We start from the raw sequence: 16,736 nt of genomic DNA on the forward strand, positions 1-16,736 counted from the left end.
GCAAGTAAATTCATTTTTCTGTTATTTTGTCTGTTTCAAAAGTAAGGAAAAAAAAAAAGTAAGAAATGACAAAGCGCAAAAAATGTGACCTTTAAGACTTTTATTTCTATAAATATCAATGTACATTTGAACTGATCGGTGTGCAACACAAACATCTTTCTTGTCCAGCTGTGACATTTAAACTGTTTTACTCTAGAAAAAGTGCACTTTCTTCCAAATTGGCTGTTCAGCAAATACACGGGTATCAAAAAAATCTTTTGCCACCCGTTTACCTGCTGGGAGGCTAATTGCCCTTGCTTTGTACCTTTCTTACACACTGTACAGGATGGATGGTGCTTCTTGTATCACAAGACTTCATTAAATCAGTTCTAAAGCAGACATGAAGGTGATCATGAACAGAGCCCACTGTTAAAGGTCAGTAGCTTTTTTTAAATCCAAAGTTCACTGAGACGAGGGATGGGATTTAGGAATCCCCAAGGAGCGGAAGCAAATTACAGCCTCTGCTCCTGACAGCTGGGCGAGTTGGTGGACACTCGGGTTATCCGACGTGTCCGTTTGTTCTTTGATCGTCTCTTTAAAATGCAGCCCTCTGGCTTTTTCTCAGGGAACACAGAGCAGCAGTTAGAGTATGGTCCCTGTACTTACAAGTCTGTTATTGTCACTTCTGTAGCTTTATTTAATGCCTCCCACAAACATTGTACTAATTTAAGCAGGTTTCCTGTGCTGCACTTTAAATCGGTGCATTACGTTACAGACGGACGAAGCGTATTTTGTCACTGCGTACAGCTGAACGCACACAGCAGGCTCCTCATTCTGCTGCTTCTGCTTTCCTCTTCTTCAGTAGATTCTTTAAGAAGAATTCGCCTGTGAAGAAAAAAAAGAAGAAGAAATGCACTGAATTCATCCATCCTCTGCTTCTTGTCCCGTTCACAGGAGCAGCAGTCTAAGCGGAGATCCCAAACCTACTTTCCCTGCCCACTTATCCCAGTTCTTCCATGGGGGACCCTGAAGCATTCCCAATTCACCTGAGAGAGATAACCTCTTCAGGCTACTGTGGGGTCTGCCCCAGGTCCTCCTCTAAATAGGACATACCTAAAATACCTCATTTAGGAGGAGGAGGAGTAGCAGCTCCACACCGATTCCCTTCTGAATGACTGAGCTCTACATTCCTGTCTCTGAGGGGGAGCCCACCCGCCCTTCAGAAGAAGCTCATTTCCACCACTTGAATTGATCTAATTTTTATTGAGTGATTTGGCCCGAGTTTTACTGCTGAATTTGTCTGAAAATGCAAAGCCAGTCCACACAAATGGTTTTTAGGCTCTTATGTGACCTTTGTCAAATTCTTCGATTTTCCTTTAGTCTCGACGTTTAATAACATATGATTTCTCTTCTTAACTGAAACAAATTAACTGTCTCTCTTTTGTTTTTGTAATCATATAATTATGCTTATAGTTGATATAATCCCTGATCACAGTGTTTTGTTTTTATTTTTTATCTCTGACCTAATATCTCCACGTTTATTTGACTGTTTTTGGCTTAGTTGGCTTTGGACAGTCATGAGGATGATTTGTGCACTTCATTAGGCACTCTTTTCCCCACCTGATCATCTCTTTAAAAAAAAAAAAAAAAATTGCAATGTTTATTTGACAAAGTCTATAATATGTTTCCAGAGGTGCAAAGTTGAAAATATGTAACTAAAATGATTTCATATAGAGATTTAATATTCTTTGCACACTGGCTGGACATGTTGAATAATAATATAACCAAAAAATACTAATAAACATTTATTAACATCACTTCTCACCTGCTTTGTAGGAGGATCGCACCAGTGGTCCGCTGGCTGTGTAGGTGAAGCCCATATCACTGCCAACTTTCTCCCAGTGGGCAAACCTCTCTGGAGTGACATATTCCTCCACCTAAATCCCAAACACACACACACACAGAGTCAGAGTGAATGTGTCTGTAGCCAGCAGCACAGCAGTAGGAGTGTTTACCTTTAGGTGGCGTTTGGTCGGCTGCATGTACTGCCCGAGTGTTAGACAGTCCACTTCTGCCTCTCGCAACTCTGTAATGACATCCTGTCAGAAAACTGTAGAGTTTGTCTGATTTTTTATCATGTGTGTGTGCGTGAGACAGCGGACTACACACCCGTCATAGTGTTGATGATCTGTTGGTCAGTCTCTCCGAGCCCCAGCATGATGGAGGTCTTGGTGAGCACCGTCGGTTTGACCTTTTTAGCGTGCTTCAGGACGCTCAGAGACTGATCAAAGTTTGCTCTGGGATCACGTACATGCCTGTAAATACATGACAAACATCACTGTGCATCTGAGAAATGTCTCTGCTGCACCACCTGCTGGTCAACACGTGTTACTGCAGCGTAACGACCTTGCATATTTTTATTAACTTTAACAATACTTCACACGAGCCTGCTTTATAATGTGTGTTTATGACCATGAATTTAAGCTTTCTAATGGCAGAACCAGAAATTAGATGCTCAGATTTTGACTCTGAGGACTTACAGTCTATTAAAAATGCCTCAGTACCTTTGTAGCTCGCGCACTGTTTCCACATTGTGGGCGTACACGTCTAATCCCGACAGGGCGATCTTTTCCACCGCTGCCAGGTCTCCACGGAAATCAGGAGTCAGGCATTCAACCAGGATCTGAGGATTTCTAGCAGGAAGGATCAAAGTTGCTTTTACAAAGACATTCAGATAATGTAATAAATCCAAAAGGGGCGGAGTCGTGTTTACCTTTCTTTCAGGTTAGTAACCGTCTTAGCAAAGTGCTCTGCTCCACCATCAGCAATATCTGCACAAAAATACAGAGAGAAGAAAAAAACGTTTTATCAGAAGAGATAATATTTTGAAAATGCCTTGAATTTTATCTTTAATTTGTGGACATTTTTGTATTTGTAAACTGAAAGTTAAAACCAGAACAGTCTGATTTCTTTACAGCTTTATGTTATTAAATTCTACAAATGTGCCTTTATTGCAATGCAGTTGATCGTCACTCATGTAATTCTTGCTGATGCACAACAGCAAGAGACTCATGCAGATACAGTCAGGTAACAAACTAGTACCGTCTCTGTCGACCGAGGTGAGGACCACGTAATCCAGTCCCCAGGCGGCGATGGCTTTGGCTGTGTTGTACGGCTCGTCAGGGTCAAGAGGCGGCGGCTGACGTGCCGTCTTTACTGAGCAAAACCTGCACCCACGGGTGCACGTGTCTCCCATCAGCTACACACACACACACACACACACACACATTATCTTGCTAAAATAGAACAAAGAATCCAGACAAATACAAAACACTGATACGGCAGCGCCAGTTCATAAAAGAACAGATTAGTGCTGGGCGATATGACGATATATATCGTGTGGACGATAGAAAAGTGTCTATCGTGCCATTTGTCTTCTATCGTTTATATCGTACTAACCCAAATTTTATAAATTATTACATGAAATATATAATTAACCCTTTACAACCGGTCGGAGCAGGTACACTCCGTTTTACCTAACTATTTTTAAATCCCTGTAAAACTGGAACCACATAAGGTAGTGCAATAATTTTTTTTTGCATGTGAAACCGGAGTTGTACTTACATCTTATTCCATTAGCTTGTCCAAAGTCACGGTTTCCTTCCACATATAACTTTGCAAAAATTGCATAAGAAGCACTTGCAGCAACAAAAACACAATATTCCAAACTTGCAGCAACAAAAACACAATATTCCAGAAACAGGCTTTGCCGATGTTCATAAGACTTCCTACGTTGGCATATACAGTTAAGCCCATAATTATTCATACCCCTGACGAATTTTGACTTAAAGTTACTTTTGTTCAACCAGCAAGCTCTTTTTTGACCAGAAATGACACAGGTGTCTCCCAAAAGATAATAAGACGATGTACAAGAGGCATCATTGTGAAAAAAAATATTTCTCAGGTTTCATTTATATTTTAGCAAAAAGTATCATGTCCAGAATTATTCATACCCTTCTCAATAATCAATAGAAAAAAGCCTTTATTGGCTATTACAGCAATCAAACGCTTCCTATAATTGCAGACCAGCTTTCTGCATGTCTCCACAGGCATTTTTGCCCATTCATCTTTAGCAATGAGCTCCAAATCTTTCAGGTTGGAGGGTCTTCTTGCCATCACCCTGATCTTTAGCTCCCTCCACAGATTCTCAATTGGATTCAAGTCAGGACTCTGGCTAGGCCACTGCAAAACGTTAATGTTGTTGTCTGCTAACCATTTCTTCACCACGTTTGCTGTATGTTTTGGGTTATTGTCGTGCTAAAATGTCCACTGGTTCCCAAGGCCAAGTTTTTCTGCAGACTGCCTGATGTTGTTGTTGAGAATCTTAATGTATTGCTCTTTTTTCATGGTGCTGTTTACTGTGATTAGGTTCCATGGTCCATTGGCTAAAAAAACACCCCCAAAGCATTAGGTTCCCACCACCATGTTTGACAGTGGGGATGGTGTTCTGTGGGTTGAAGGCTTCTCCATTTTTATGCCAAATGATCACAATGATGCCAACATCATTGTGACCAAATAATTCAATTTTTGTTTCATCTGACCATAACACTGAAGACCAGAAACCTTCATCTTTGTCCAGATGAGCATTTGCAAAGGCCAAATGAGCTTTTGCATGCCTTAGAAGTGCCTGGAGAAGTGGCGTTTTCCTTGGTCTGCATCCGTGGAACCCAACAGTGTCCGTTGGACTGTCTGGCTTGAGACATTGCCACCAGCAGAGCCCAGATTCACCAGAATGGCCTTGGTGGTGATCCTTGGATTCTTTTTCACCTCTCTCACTATCCTCCTGGCCAGCACAGGTTTCACTTTTGGCTTCCGACAACGTCCTCTGAGATTTTCCACAGTGCGGAACATCTTGTATTTTTTAATAATACTTTGCACTGTAGCCACTGGAACTTGAAAACATTTGGATATGGCCTTGTAGCCCATTCCTCACTTGTGAGCAGCCACAATGCACAGCCGCAGGTCCTCACTGAGTTCCTTTGTCTTAGCCATGACTGTCCACAGACCACCTGCAGAGAGCTGCTATTTTTCACCTGTTGAGTTGATCAAAACAGCTATTTCCAATTAATCAGGGTAATTAGGATGCTTTAGAACAGCTTTGACTATTTGGAATGGTATGGAACTTTTCCCAGAGACTGTGACAGTTTGTAAAGGGTATGAATAATTCTGGACATGATACTTTTTGCTCAAATGTAAATAAAAGCTGAGAAATGTTTTTTTTCCACAATGATGCGTCTTGTACATCATCTTATTATCTTTTGTGAGACGCCTGTGTCATTTCCAGTCAAAAAATAACTTGCTAGTTGGATAAAAGTAAATTTAAGTCAAAATTTGCCAGGGGTATGAATAATTTTGGGCTTAACTGTACGTCAGCGCGAACTATCGCACGTCCGGCATTACCTGCCCGAACCCGGAAGTGACGTCATTTTCGCGAAAGGGCCTTATAAGCCTATGTTGGTGTTTTTAAAAGACATGTTTGACTTTATGTTTTTCTGTATCGTTTCTGGGATGCTTAGAACTCAAATTACACTGTTGGAAATAGTTTATTTTGATGCATTATAATATTTATTTTCATTTTTCCTGTAGTATATAAAAATTAGTGTATCTCAAAAATAAAACTATGAAGACACTCAAAATAAATTTCTCGTGGTTGGAAACTTTTGTATTTACAGTTTTGAGGGATACACCTCTTAAATTTTTTTAACTAGAAATATATGTAAAAAACAAAAAAACGATTTTCAATTTTTTTGTAGTTTATTGCACTACAAGTTTTTGCAATTTATGTAGTTACTATGGACTTAATGCATACATATTATTAAAATTTGGGCTATAACGGTTGTATTGATATATGGAAACTTGAAATACTCCCACAAATGGCACTACAGCATGTAAAAACATAAAGATAAGCTCTGGCGGACTTGGTTCTATGGTAGGTCTTAAAGGGTTAAATAGCCTGTGGCAAATATATTAGTGTTGTCTTCTCACTATACATGCTCTTAACTTTATGCAAGTAAATAATATGGTATAAAAAAATTATATTTTTCGCAAAGAAACTCCGTCTCGTGGTTTGCTGCTGTACGTGCACCCGGATTTGCGACATACTTTACAGTAACTCAAAACAAAGACTGCACCCTCGGCACTCGCTGTTTACAGACTGCGTACTTTCCAGATGACCACAGGTCAGGTCGTATATCGTGATATATATCGTTATCGTGATATAAAATAATTCATATCGTGATAAATATTTTTTCCATATCGCCCAGCACTAGAACAGATGGTGAATATTACACATCTATGTCCAATCAATCAATACGAGACTGACCTCTGTACTTACTGCAAGCATTAGTTTAGTCAGACAGTTAAACACAAACTACAGCTTAAAGTGCTTCTTTTCCCTCTTCAAAAACTGGAAGTAAATTCAGAGAGCAGCAGAGACTGACCATGATGGTGGCTGTGGCTGTGGCGTACTCTCCTCCTCCCCAGCATTCCCCGATGTTCGGACACCTGGCCTCCTCACACACCTGAGATAACAGACAGATTATTTATAAATCACAACAACAGTAATCTCAAGACGCTTTATATTGTAAGGTAAAGACCCAACAATATTAGAAAGAACTCCAAAACCAGATGACCCCCTATGAGATAGGACTTTGTGACAGTGGAAAGGCAAAAAAAAAACCCCCACAAAAAACACTTCAACAGGAAGAAACCTCCAGCAGAACCAGGCTCAGGAAGGGGCAGCCATCTGCTGTGATTGGCTAGGGGTAGGATTAATAATAACTAATGATTAAATGCAAAGAGGTGTATAAAGACACAGAGAGTGGAAAGGTGAGTGAATTTGAATGTTTTAAGTCTAATCTTAAAAAGTAGAAAGGGTGTCTGCCTCCCAAATCCAAACTGGGAGCTGTAAGCTTTGGAATTTTTTTGAGCTATCCTACTGCATCTAAACTGTTTTCATTGGCTGTTTAATGTTTTGGCTGCTGTTACACGGGAATTTCAAAATTTCTTTCTGATCTTATTAAACATTTTTCAGCCTTTCTGTTGAAGGTTGAATAGTCAAAAACGTAGCATGTACAGTTCAGTGAGACAGCGTGGGAGTTCAGTGAGCTGAGAAACTGCAATATTTTGATAAGTGCGTCAGTGCTACAGCAGTGTGAAGGCGAATCAGCAGAGACCTTCAAAGATCACATTAGTTGCACCTCAAACATTTCTTTAACAGCAGCCAAAATGCAGCTGGGGCTGCCTAACAACTTACAGACGTAAAACTTACTGTGTGAAGGTTGAGATCTCTCAGTGTATTCTTCAGCCTGTTGTAATTCTTTCCAATGGGGATCTCAGTCTTCAACCATGGAGGAAGCCGCAGCCTGACAGGAACAACAGCAGAGACAGCTCGGTGTCTAACAGTGCTCTCATCTCTAAGTATCTGTGTCTAAGTACTGCTAAAAACGTTTACTGATAATAAAGAAACCTGGTAGGTCAGAGGCTGCAGTGTGGAGAAGAGCTCATTGAGAATTAGGCTACGTTCACACTGCAGGTGAAAGCGCATCAAATCAGACTTTTTTGACCCTATGCGACCCATATCCGATCATGGTATGACAGTGTGAACAGCACAAATCCGATATTTTCAAATCCGATCTGGGTCACTTTCGTATGTGGTACTGAATCCGATACATATCTGTTGTTTCAGAAAGCGACTGCTGTTTGAATGATCATGTCGCATTAAATCCGTCTTTTACGTCACTGACACAAGACAGACTCCAATTATCAGCGCCGGAGAAGCGCCCGAGAAGACATCGCGAACGCTTCCTGGCCATCCAGTGTAGATGTTAGTGAAACTGTTGGGAAGACAACATTGGAGAAATGTGAACATTTTATTTGTACTGTATAATCTGCAGATTCTGACAGAAATCTGCAACTATCCTTTGAAGCACCGCTCCTCTCTAAAACAGCAATAAGGATAATTATTAGGCCGTATGTAAATAACAAAATAACTTTACAAGTTAAAGCAAAATTGGGAAACGTAAAGTCCGAAACAAGTCTTTATATTAAGGGCCATCAGTCAAACAGTACTGTTGGGTCTGGGTCTAAACAGAGCGCGTTGTGTGTGACGTCTTCTTTTGCGCATGCGGGCCGCTTTGAGGTTTCACACTAGAGCGCGTTTGCTGTCACATTTTATTTGTAGTGTGAACAAGCAGTCAAAAAAATCGGATATGATAAAAAAAAAAAAAATCGGAATTGAGCATTAAGACCTGCAGTGTGAACGTAGCCTTAGTGGCAGGCTCTCAGGTCTGCCTGTTGCCCCTACATTTAATAACTTTGTCCTCATCTGTATTTTGAGCTCTATGATGAAAAATCCTGCATGCATTTAGATGTGTTTTGCTACTAAACAGTTGTTTTCTTAAATCCATCTCAACCTCACTTGCTTCTTTTGTGACTGGCTGCAGGGCGCTAACCAAGCGCCCGTCACTTTGTGCATGTGTCGACTTCGCCTTTAATGCTCATTATGGTGTTGAACTGTTCTCTATAGCATGTGTCTGCACTTTTATGTTAGAGCCGAGCAAGCCAACAGCTCATTATCCAACAAACACTTTTATATTTCCTCTGACATCCATTTTTCCATTTTAATGTTTAATGTAAACATTTTGACTAGCTTTACTGAAGCTTTAACAGCATTGCTTATAGCAGTGTTTGTAATGAAGTTTTGGACTCAGAGACTCAGCTTCTGTTTGTGTGCATTAACAGAACAAAATAAACGTGCAGATGCTGATTTCTATACTAAATGATAGTCGACCTGTAGAATAATCCAACAGCTGCTTCAAGTGAAATGCAGTCTGTTTATTTTTGTCAGGGATCATGAGTTTAAAACTCAGACATGCCAGCATCTTAACATGGACTCAAACCTCCCCGGGCCCTGAAGCCTCACCTCTCTCCCTTCTGTCTCTTCAGGGTGCCTTTGTACTCAGCCCACTTGCTTTTTTCAGATAATTCTCCTGAAATAAAGTCTTGCAGGTCAGGCCCGTCGTCTCTGAGCAGCCCCTTCTTTCTGTCACTTCTCTCCGGGGAGGATCTGGTTGATAAGCAGCTGGTGTAAACCTGCAGAGCAACACTGACGATTAGTTCAGGGGCTTCTCTGTGTTTCTACACACGGCAATTCACACTGACAAGGTGGTCACGACTCCGGCTACTAAACCACATATTCGCTTAGACACATACAACCTGTCAGTGGCCTCCTGACAGACCCAGCTGGGAGGCCCGCAGTCAGGTTTTTTCGCCGGCTGGAGCCGTTAATAGACTATCCGAGTCAAAGTTTGTTAGACTGAGTTGTGAATTTAACTACTCACGTGTGGGATGCATCTGGGACTCAGCCACAGGTGGTTTGTGGAGAAACGACCCGCTACGCAACAACTTTGCTTGAGTAGCGCCATGACTTTGGCTAGCAGGCGGTTAACGTTGGGATAGCACCTCGGCGAATGACTGCTTTGGTCTGGTGCTTCACGTGAAGCGGACAGAATTGGAAAGTATTCTAAAAGAAATGAGCTAAAATTTCAACGTAGGTGATTTTTTTTAAGAACTTAATGGGTTTATAGATATATTTTAAAATGAGGACTAGACGAGCTGGAACATAACATTATGGCAGCATTAACAAATTTCTAAAACAAAATAAGGCAATAGATGGACTAAAAGATGGGCATTAATGATGATAATTTGGAAGGGACTTACATGAAAACATGTTTAAATACTATTTAACAAACTGAATCAGATTCAAATTGAGTGACAATGCTCAATATTATACAATACTTAAGTAAGCGAAATCGTCCATCAGTTATAATCTTGAAATTCCTTTGCAGCGAAGTGACAGTGAACGCGTCTCTGGGAGTGCCGAATGCAGTCTGTACGATGCCACTCGAATGCAGCAAAGCTAAATAAAATGTTTGAAAAGTTTGCAGTAAAAAAAGAACAACAACAAAAAACGCTGCTCCTTAATTTTTGGAATTTTTTCGGTGGTTTGCGACACTTCTGTCCAAATATTTACATCCAAACTATGCGCTCCTCGATCGTCTGGTAATGCCTGCTGGTGGCACGTACAATTGCGTGGTGACGTCGTCCTTTCCTCCTTTCCTCTGCTACCGGCGAGGTGAGGATAACCGAAAAATTGTTGCCTTGCTTTCATCTAACTACATCTATGTCTCTTAAACCTATATTTCGCTCGATTTTGAGCCATCACACTGAGAATATGTTACACTTCTCACCATAATCTGTATTTGTAGCCTACTTTAGCTCTGTTCGGATATATGATGTTAGTTTTAAGCAGGTTTGATGCTTGAGGCCTGGCGCTCTGTACCCGCTGAGGCCCGCAGCGGATTTAACAATGCTCATATTAAACATGGCGTTTGCGCAGCTCCAGGTGTTATTTAACATCTTCTAACGTTTTTACTGTATCGGTATCTCATGAAAGGAGCTGGTCGGCTATTACAGGCTGTCTAATGCTTACTTCTGTTAGCATTGTAGCTAAAGCTTGGTGACACCAGTGTGGTGTGGCTGTATCTCACAGTCCGAACTTTAGTAAACAGTCATTGTGGAGCTGTTACTATCACAGATACAAAGGCCCACACGCTTTAGCCTGAATCTCAGAGCCTGACAAACTTTTCAGAGTTGAAAACAGGCATTTTGTCTCTTTACAGAATGAAGACCATTCTCAGCAGCCAAACTGTCGACCTCCCCGACAATGGTAAGGGGAAAATCAGTTTTCCACACAGATGTATTTATGTCCTGTCTGTAGAGTAGCTTCTAATCTTTCTTTTTTATATTTGTGCTTGTTGTGCGGCAGTCGAGGTGAGGCTGAAGGGCCGAACTGTGACTGTCAAAGGCCCCCGTGGCAAGCTCACCAGGGAGTTCAACCACATCAACCTGGAGCTCAGCCTGCTGGGCAAGAAACAGAAGAAGGTATGAAAGAGCCAGAATAATGCACAGTTACTTAAAGTGAAGTTAGCAGCCCCAGCCTGTGATGGCAGGAGGGTATCACACATGTTTGGCATTAAGGATGTGTGATTTTAGAGTGTATAAGTTTTCAGATTTAAACAGTAGTGCTTTAATTACCCAGTGATCACTGGTTAATTAGAGTTCTTTTGGTTGAGGTTGAATATGTAAAATTAACAACTGCATCATTTAGAACAGTGCTTTAAGAACTGGTCGGGTCTCCAAACTACTCTGCTCAGTGCAAAGTTTGTAGATAAAGGGCTTAAAATGTCAATTTATTGTCTTAAAATGGGAATAATCCTAAAAGCCAGTTATGTGCTTTGCCTAAAAGTGCCATAAGTGGTTTGCAGAATGAGTGTTTGTACAGGGCTGTTTATATGACAGTTGAAAAAAGGTTTAATGCATACAAGGCTGGTGTCAACAGTGCTAAGAACAAGTTGTAGAAAAAGTCTTTAATTTTAGAGGGAAACTATTGAAATATCTGACTGGCTGTGACTGAGATGATATCAGCGTTTGAAACCATCCAACTGTTTTCTTCAATTGATCCAATCCAGGTTGAGCCTTTCCCAGCTGTGATAGGGTGAGAGGCAGGGTACATGAACAGGTTTTCAGTCTATTGCAGAGCTAACACAGAGAGACAGACAGCTGTTAATGCTTACATTCACGCCTATGGCACACTTTGTTATTAATGTAACATGCATATATTTGACAGCAGCACTGTTGCCACACAGCATGATCCTGAGTTCAGTTTCACCATCAGGCTGGGGTCTTTCTGTGTGGAGTTTGCGTGTTCTCCCCGTGTTTGTGTGGGTTCCCCCCAGGTACTCCGGCTTCCTCCCACAGTCCAAAGACATGCAATTAGTGGGGATAGGTTAATTGATCAATCTAAATTGCCCATAGTTGTGAATGTGAGCGCGAATGGTTGTCTGTCTCTGTGTGTTAGCCCTGCAACAGACTGGCTACCTGTCCAGGGTGTACTCTGCCTCTCGCCCTATGACAGCTGGGATAGCCTCCAGTGCCCCCCGCGACCCTGAAAAGGAGAAGCGGATGGATGGCATATATTTGAAGTGTGGGACGAAACCAGGGTACTCTGAAAGAGGGGCGATCGTGGCTCAAGAGTTGGCAGTTTGTCTTGTAATCAGAAGGTTGCTGGTTCGAGCCCCGACAGTCTCGGTCGTTGTGTCCTTGGGCAAGACACTTCACCCGTTGCCTACTGGTGGTGGTCAGAGGGCCCGGTGGCACCAGTGTCCGGCAGAATCGCCTCTGTCTGGGCACTACAATGTAGCTTGCCATCACCAGTGTGTGAATGTGTGTGAATGGGTGGATGACTGAATGTAGTGTAAAGCGCTTTGGGGTCCTTGGGGACTAAGTAAAGCACTATACAAATACAGGCCATTTACCAAAGAACAAATATATTCAAGGGGAGAACGTACAAACTCCACACTGAAAGACCCTGGCCGACCAGTGGATTTAAACCCAGGACCTTCTTACTGGGCTAAGCACCACACCTCAGTGCTGCCCCTCGTTTAAAACCATAAATCCTATAGAATTTGTCCAATAGTGTGTGTGGTTTGCACTTGCTGTGTATATATATACTAAGGAAACCCTGCAGTGGCACAAAAGCATGAGCAGCACTGAGTGACATTAATGCACTTGGACGACAGAGCAAGCAGGTTAAAGGCTGTTTAACCCTTTATTGACCGGCCTTTCAAATTTACCTGTAAAGTGGGCCCATGGTCAATAAAGGGTTAATGTCCGACTACATTGGTTTTTGGTGTTCTGACATGTGCTCCTGTCAGATTTGAGGCTGTTAGCCAGGGTGTAGTTAGTGTATCGCAACAGGTAAACAGCAGTTACAGTGGCGGTCTGCAAGGCCAGTATTTCGCCGCACACGTGGGCTGATTGCTTTAACACCTGTTTCATGGAAGTGATTTGAGCTGCTGTGCTTTTTTTCCTCAGCTTCGTGTGGATAAATGGTGGGGAAACAGGAAGGAGCTGGCCACAGTCCGCACCATCTGCAGCCACGTCCAGAATATGATCAAGGGAGTCACTTTGGTGAGAGCTCAGATCTGCTTGTTTCAGTCGGCCCAGTTATAAACCCTGTGCACGCTTCTGGCTGACCCTGCCTATTGTTTAAGCATCAATTCTGTTTGCTTTGTCAGTCCAACTCAGTGCCTCTCATGCTTTTGTGCAACTGCAGGGTTTCCGGTACAAAATGCGTTCCGTGTACGCCCATTTCCCCATCAACGTGGTCATCCAGGAGAGCGGCACCCTGGTCGAGATCAGGAACTTCTTGGGAGAGAAGTACATTCGCCGTGTCCGAATGAGGGCTGGTGAGTCTGTCTCACATCATGGAAATGTTTATGAGAATGGCACGTGTGAAGTCCAGAAATAGTCAAAGTTTCTGAGGTGTGGCGTAAATGACTTTGTCAGGAGAAGTTGGAAATTATGGATAACTTCATATTGGGTCTGCGATTAGACACAAATACTTGTGACACATTAAAAGTTGAAATTATTTTGTACAGATTAATTGGTGTAGTGCGTCTCTGAGAAGGGATTTAGAATTGGCAGAGAGTGAGGCACGTGTAGACTTGGTGATGTAATGTCTGAAGCTGGATATTTATTATTTGGTGGAACTGTCATCTCATTGGAGGGCCACTTTAGTGTTCAAGTAGTACAGAAAAAAACAAACAAGAAAACACTGACAAATATTTCTGAAAATGTTTTGGTTTTATAAAAACCAAAACATTTCTAATATTGTATAAAAAGACTAAACGTTTGTCCTTTCTCTTTTTCAGGTGTGCTGTGTTCAGTCTCAGCCTCACAGAAGGACGAGCTGGTCCTGGAGGGTAACGACATTGAGCTGGTGTCCAACTCTGGTATGTCTGCCTGCTGTGTCTTCTTTAGGTTTTCTACACAATAGGATGAAATGATAACATTATGTCAAGCTCCACCAGCAGATGAGGAGTTTTTCATTATTTCAGTCGCACCCTTCCTGAAACTGATTCAGTGTCACCTTGATGCTCGGTGTAGATAAGAATGAATAAAACATCAGAGGATGTTTGTCACTGACCTTATGGTCGGAAAACTGGACTCTGTGGACGTTTGTTGCACATCATCTGAAGACAGTTGGACTTCAGTGGAGCTGTTAATCCAGTTAAATCCAGTTGTTATGTAGAGCCCCTCACCTTCTTCCATTCAATGAGAATAGATGACTATCCCTCTGAACTATCAGTTCATCACACTTATCTGCTGATCAAGTTTCCCCTCACCTAAAGTCCTACTGTTCTCCTTACTGAGGTGCAGTGAGGGTTTTATTGATAAGTGTTGTGATGGACATGATTGTCTGACAGACGTGAAGTTCAGGTTCTGAAATGAAATTATGGAACGAGGATAAACTCAAATTACTCTGAGAAGAACAGCCTCTCTGATCTCACCAGAGTTTTTAGACTATTGTAAGTTTGAGTTTCTCCTTGATTTGATTTTTCACCTTCACTCCTGTACATTAAGGACTGAGCACGGTCTCGTGTTTGCACGTCTACTTTGATGAACAAAAACACCATCACTTCACCTCAGTGGAGATTTTTTTGCTAGGTGTAACATTCTCCAGATTCTGTATTTTTAGAGTTTTTGTCCCTATTAGTCGTTTTTTTGTTTTGTTTTTTGGCTCAAATTTTTTGAAGACAAAGCTTTGTTATAAGCAATGAGGATAAATATCATATTGATGTCAAACAAACGCCAAAAACTGTCACCTGACCATAATCCACTCAAGGCTGTACATAATTTCTGAAAATGAGTTTAAAATCAAAATGCTCCTGCAGGTGGATTTTCCTGTAAATCCCTGATGGAGCTGTGAGATGCGAGTGTGAGATGCCTTTAGACCTTTTTAACTACCTTTTGATTCACATGCTACAATCCAAACAGCTAGACCTGCATGTATAAAAAGAAGGGTCTGTATGAGACCGGTGCCTCAGGGAGATATCAGGCTTTTCTGGACTTGTATCCAGATTCTTGGTAAACGCGTTAGTGCTAAAATTTGAACTTGATGGAGCCAAATCCACAGCAAACAGCGTGCCACATAGTCCTTCCTGAATCTTGTGTAATCCTGTTGTGACGTGCTACTTACCACCCCAACTTCTCTGTTGCAGCTGCTCTGATCCAGCAGGCCACAACCGTCAAAAATAAGGATATCAGGAAGTTCTTGGACGGCATTTACGTGTCTGAGAAGGGAACAGTCTTGGAACCGGAACAGTAAAAGTTACACCTACACTCTTGGAGGTTAGACATCACCATCCTCCTGTCCTGCATGCTCTGCTGGTTTTTCTTCCTTTTAATGGTTTCATTCTTTCAGATCTTTTTACACAGTGTGCTGCTGCTCCACTTTATTTAAACTTATTTGTTGGGGCTCATGTATGCAGTTACATTATTTTCCATTAATAAGTTCTCCTTATAAGAAGTTGCCTTTATGTGTGACTCAATCTGCAAAAATCTGACTGGGCTTTTAAGTTTATTGGCAGTTTCAGATCATTAACAGTTTCATAAAAGCTGTAACTGATATGAACTGTTTTCCAGCCCCATGTGGTGTTTGTGTGGATGCTTTTGGCATCACTGTCTGCATGAATGTGCACCACAGGGTGCGTCTGTGCTCCTAAAGCTCCCCATTATTTTTCAAGTAAACTCTTCATTAATCCTCACACTCAGTTGATCAGTCCTCACACTCGGCTCCTCTGTTTGTTTCCAGCAGCCCTGATCCAGCAGACCACCACAGTCGGAAAGAAGGACATCAGGAAGTTCCTGAATGGCACAGTGGATTTCCACTGTGGTGGAGCCCATCAACATCTAAAATCGCTATTAAGACCAATAAAGCTAAAGTGTTTTCCAGTTAATCCAGTCTCTGCCTCCCTTCCTTAATGGTTTTTGAGATTAGTTCAGTAAAATCTTGATATTGTTATAAATTGCACACGAATGAGAGTCACTGGTGTAGTTCTACCCATCATCAGAAGTTTAGCATTTGAAGGTTTTGTTTAGTTTCACTTTGTGTTCAGTGGATTTCCTTGTTTTAGTTTAGCTTCACTGTTTGAGTTCTGTTTCAGAAGAAAGATTTAAGAAATTCAGGATGAATATTAATATTCAAACAGTGCTTGTTAGAGTTTGTCTCACCAAGCAGGTTTTGAATACTAAAACTAAAGATATCATCGTAATCACCGATGAACTTCAGGGCTGTGAGTGGGCTGGATCAGGGTGAGATACAAAGTACATCATGGACAGAACGCTGGGAATCATGCTCAGCGACGGTGTTAAACACTGCAGTGTGTAACACAGTATTTACTTATACAAGTATAGCTGTTTTTGTTAAATTTCTACTAAATTCATGTTCAGTTTTTCCTTGTAGTTCATTATAATAACAATAAAACTGATGGATCAGGTTCACTGAAGAGCTTATGAAAATACTGAGATTTCTTGAGGACCAAAGTGATTCACAGACAGTTTCCAGTACATCCACTGGTTTGTTGCCAGAATGGCAAGTTTTAATTTTGAACATGTAAATGAACACAGGCTACTAAAAGCAAAAGATATAACCCTAAAACTTGTAAAAAATTTCACATTTGTTACCTCGATTTTTACTTCTTGTTCTTAGCACAGCATTTCAGACACCTCACAGCGCTGATACTTCAGTCTAACACAGACTGAGGTGGTTTGCTGTGTGAGGCGTTTGTCTG

At 41.5% G+C, this 16,736-nt stretch overlaps 2 protein-coding genes across 3 annotated transcripts; one reads left to right on the forward strand and one right to left on the reverse strand.

Moving 5' to 3' along the window:
* Positions 1–91: 91 nt before the first annotated feature.
* On the reverse strand, positions 92–9,519 carry lias (lipoic acid synthetase). The gene is made up of 11 exons (XM_063476309.1): positions 9,381–9,519; positions 8,963–9,132; positions 7,310–7,403; positions 6,480–6,560; positions 3,082–3,238; positions 2,753–2,810; positions 2,544–2,672; positions 2,149–2,294; positions 1,995–2,065; positions 1,805–1,916; positions 92–864 (listed from the first exon to the last, which is right to left on the reverse strand). The coding sequence occupies exons 1-11, from the start codon at positions 9,462–9,464 to the stop codon at positions 809–811; spliced, it is 1,158 nt and encodes a 385-aa protein (XP_063332379.1). The 5' UTR covers positions 9,465–9,519; the 3' UTR covers positions 92–808.
* Positions 9,520–10,640: 1,121 nt separating this feature from the next.
* Positions 10,641–15,902, forward strand: rpl9 (ribosomal protein L9). 2 transcript variants are annotated; one of them, XM_063476310.1, is made up of 7 exons: positions 10,641–10,768; positions 10,868–10,983; positions 12,976–13,071; positions 13,217–13,349; positions 13,815–13,895; positions 15,165–15,294; positions 15,758–15,902. In XM_063476310.1, the coding sequence occupies exons 1-6, from the start codon at positions 10,723–10,725 to the stop codon at positions 15,269–15,271; spliced, it is 579 nt and encodes a 192-aa protein (XP_063332380.1). In that variant the 5' UTR covers positions 10,641–10,722; the 3' UTR covers positions 15,272–15,294; positions 15,758–15,902. The 2 variants fall into 2 exon arrangements, with proteins under 2 accessions (XP_063332380.1, XP_063332381.1); XM_063476311.1 differs by having other exon boundaries at positions 15,761–15,902.
* The last annotated feature ends 834 nt before the right edge of the window (positions 15,903–16,736 follow it).

The sequence above is a fragment of the Pelmatolapia mariae genome, linkage group LG6 (genome assembly GCF_036321145.2).
Source record: "Pelmatolapia mariae isolate MD_Pm_ZW linkage group LG6, Pm_UMD_F_2, whole genome shotgun sequence".
NCBI classification, from domain to species: Eukaryota; Metazoa; Chordata; class Actinopteri; order Cichliformes; family Cichlidae; genus Pelmatolapia; species Pelmatolapia mariae.

Bases quoted from the DNA above. Each gene is read 5' to 3' on its own strand.
- rpl9 (XM_063476310.1), top strand. From the start codon at position 10,723: ATGAAGACCATTCTCAGCAGCCAAACTGTCGACCTCCCCGACAATG. The intron at 13,072-13,216 runs GTGAGAGCTCAG...GTGCAACTGCAG, and splicing joins TGATCAAGGGAGTCACTTTG to GGTTTCCGGTACAAAATGCG. The intron at 13,350-13,814 runs GTGAGTCTGTCT...TCTCTTTTTCAG, and splicing joins CCGTGTCCGAATGAGGGCTG to GTGTGCTGTGTTCAGTCTCA.
- lias (XM_063476309.1), bottom strand. From the start codon at position 9,464: ATGGCGCTACTCAAGCAAAGTTGTTGCGTAGCGGGTCGTTTCTCCACA. The intron at 1,917-1,994 runs GTAAACACTCCT...TTTGGGATTTAG, and splicing joins CGACCAAACGCCACCTAAAG to GTGGAGGAATATGTCACTCC. The intron at 865-1,804 runs GTGAGAAGTGAT...TTTTCTTCACAG, and splicing joins GCGATCCTCCTACAAAGCAG to GCGAATTCTTCTTAAAGAAT.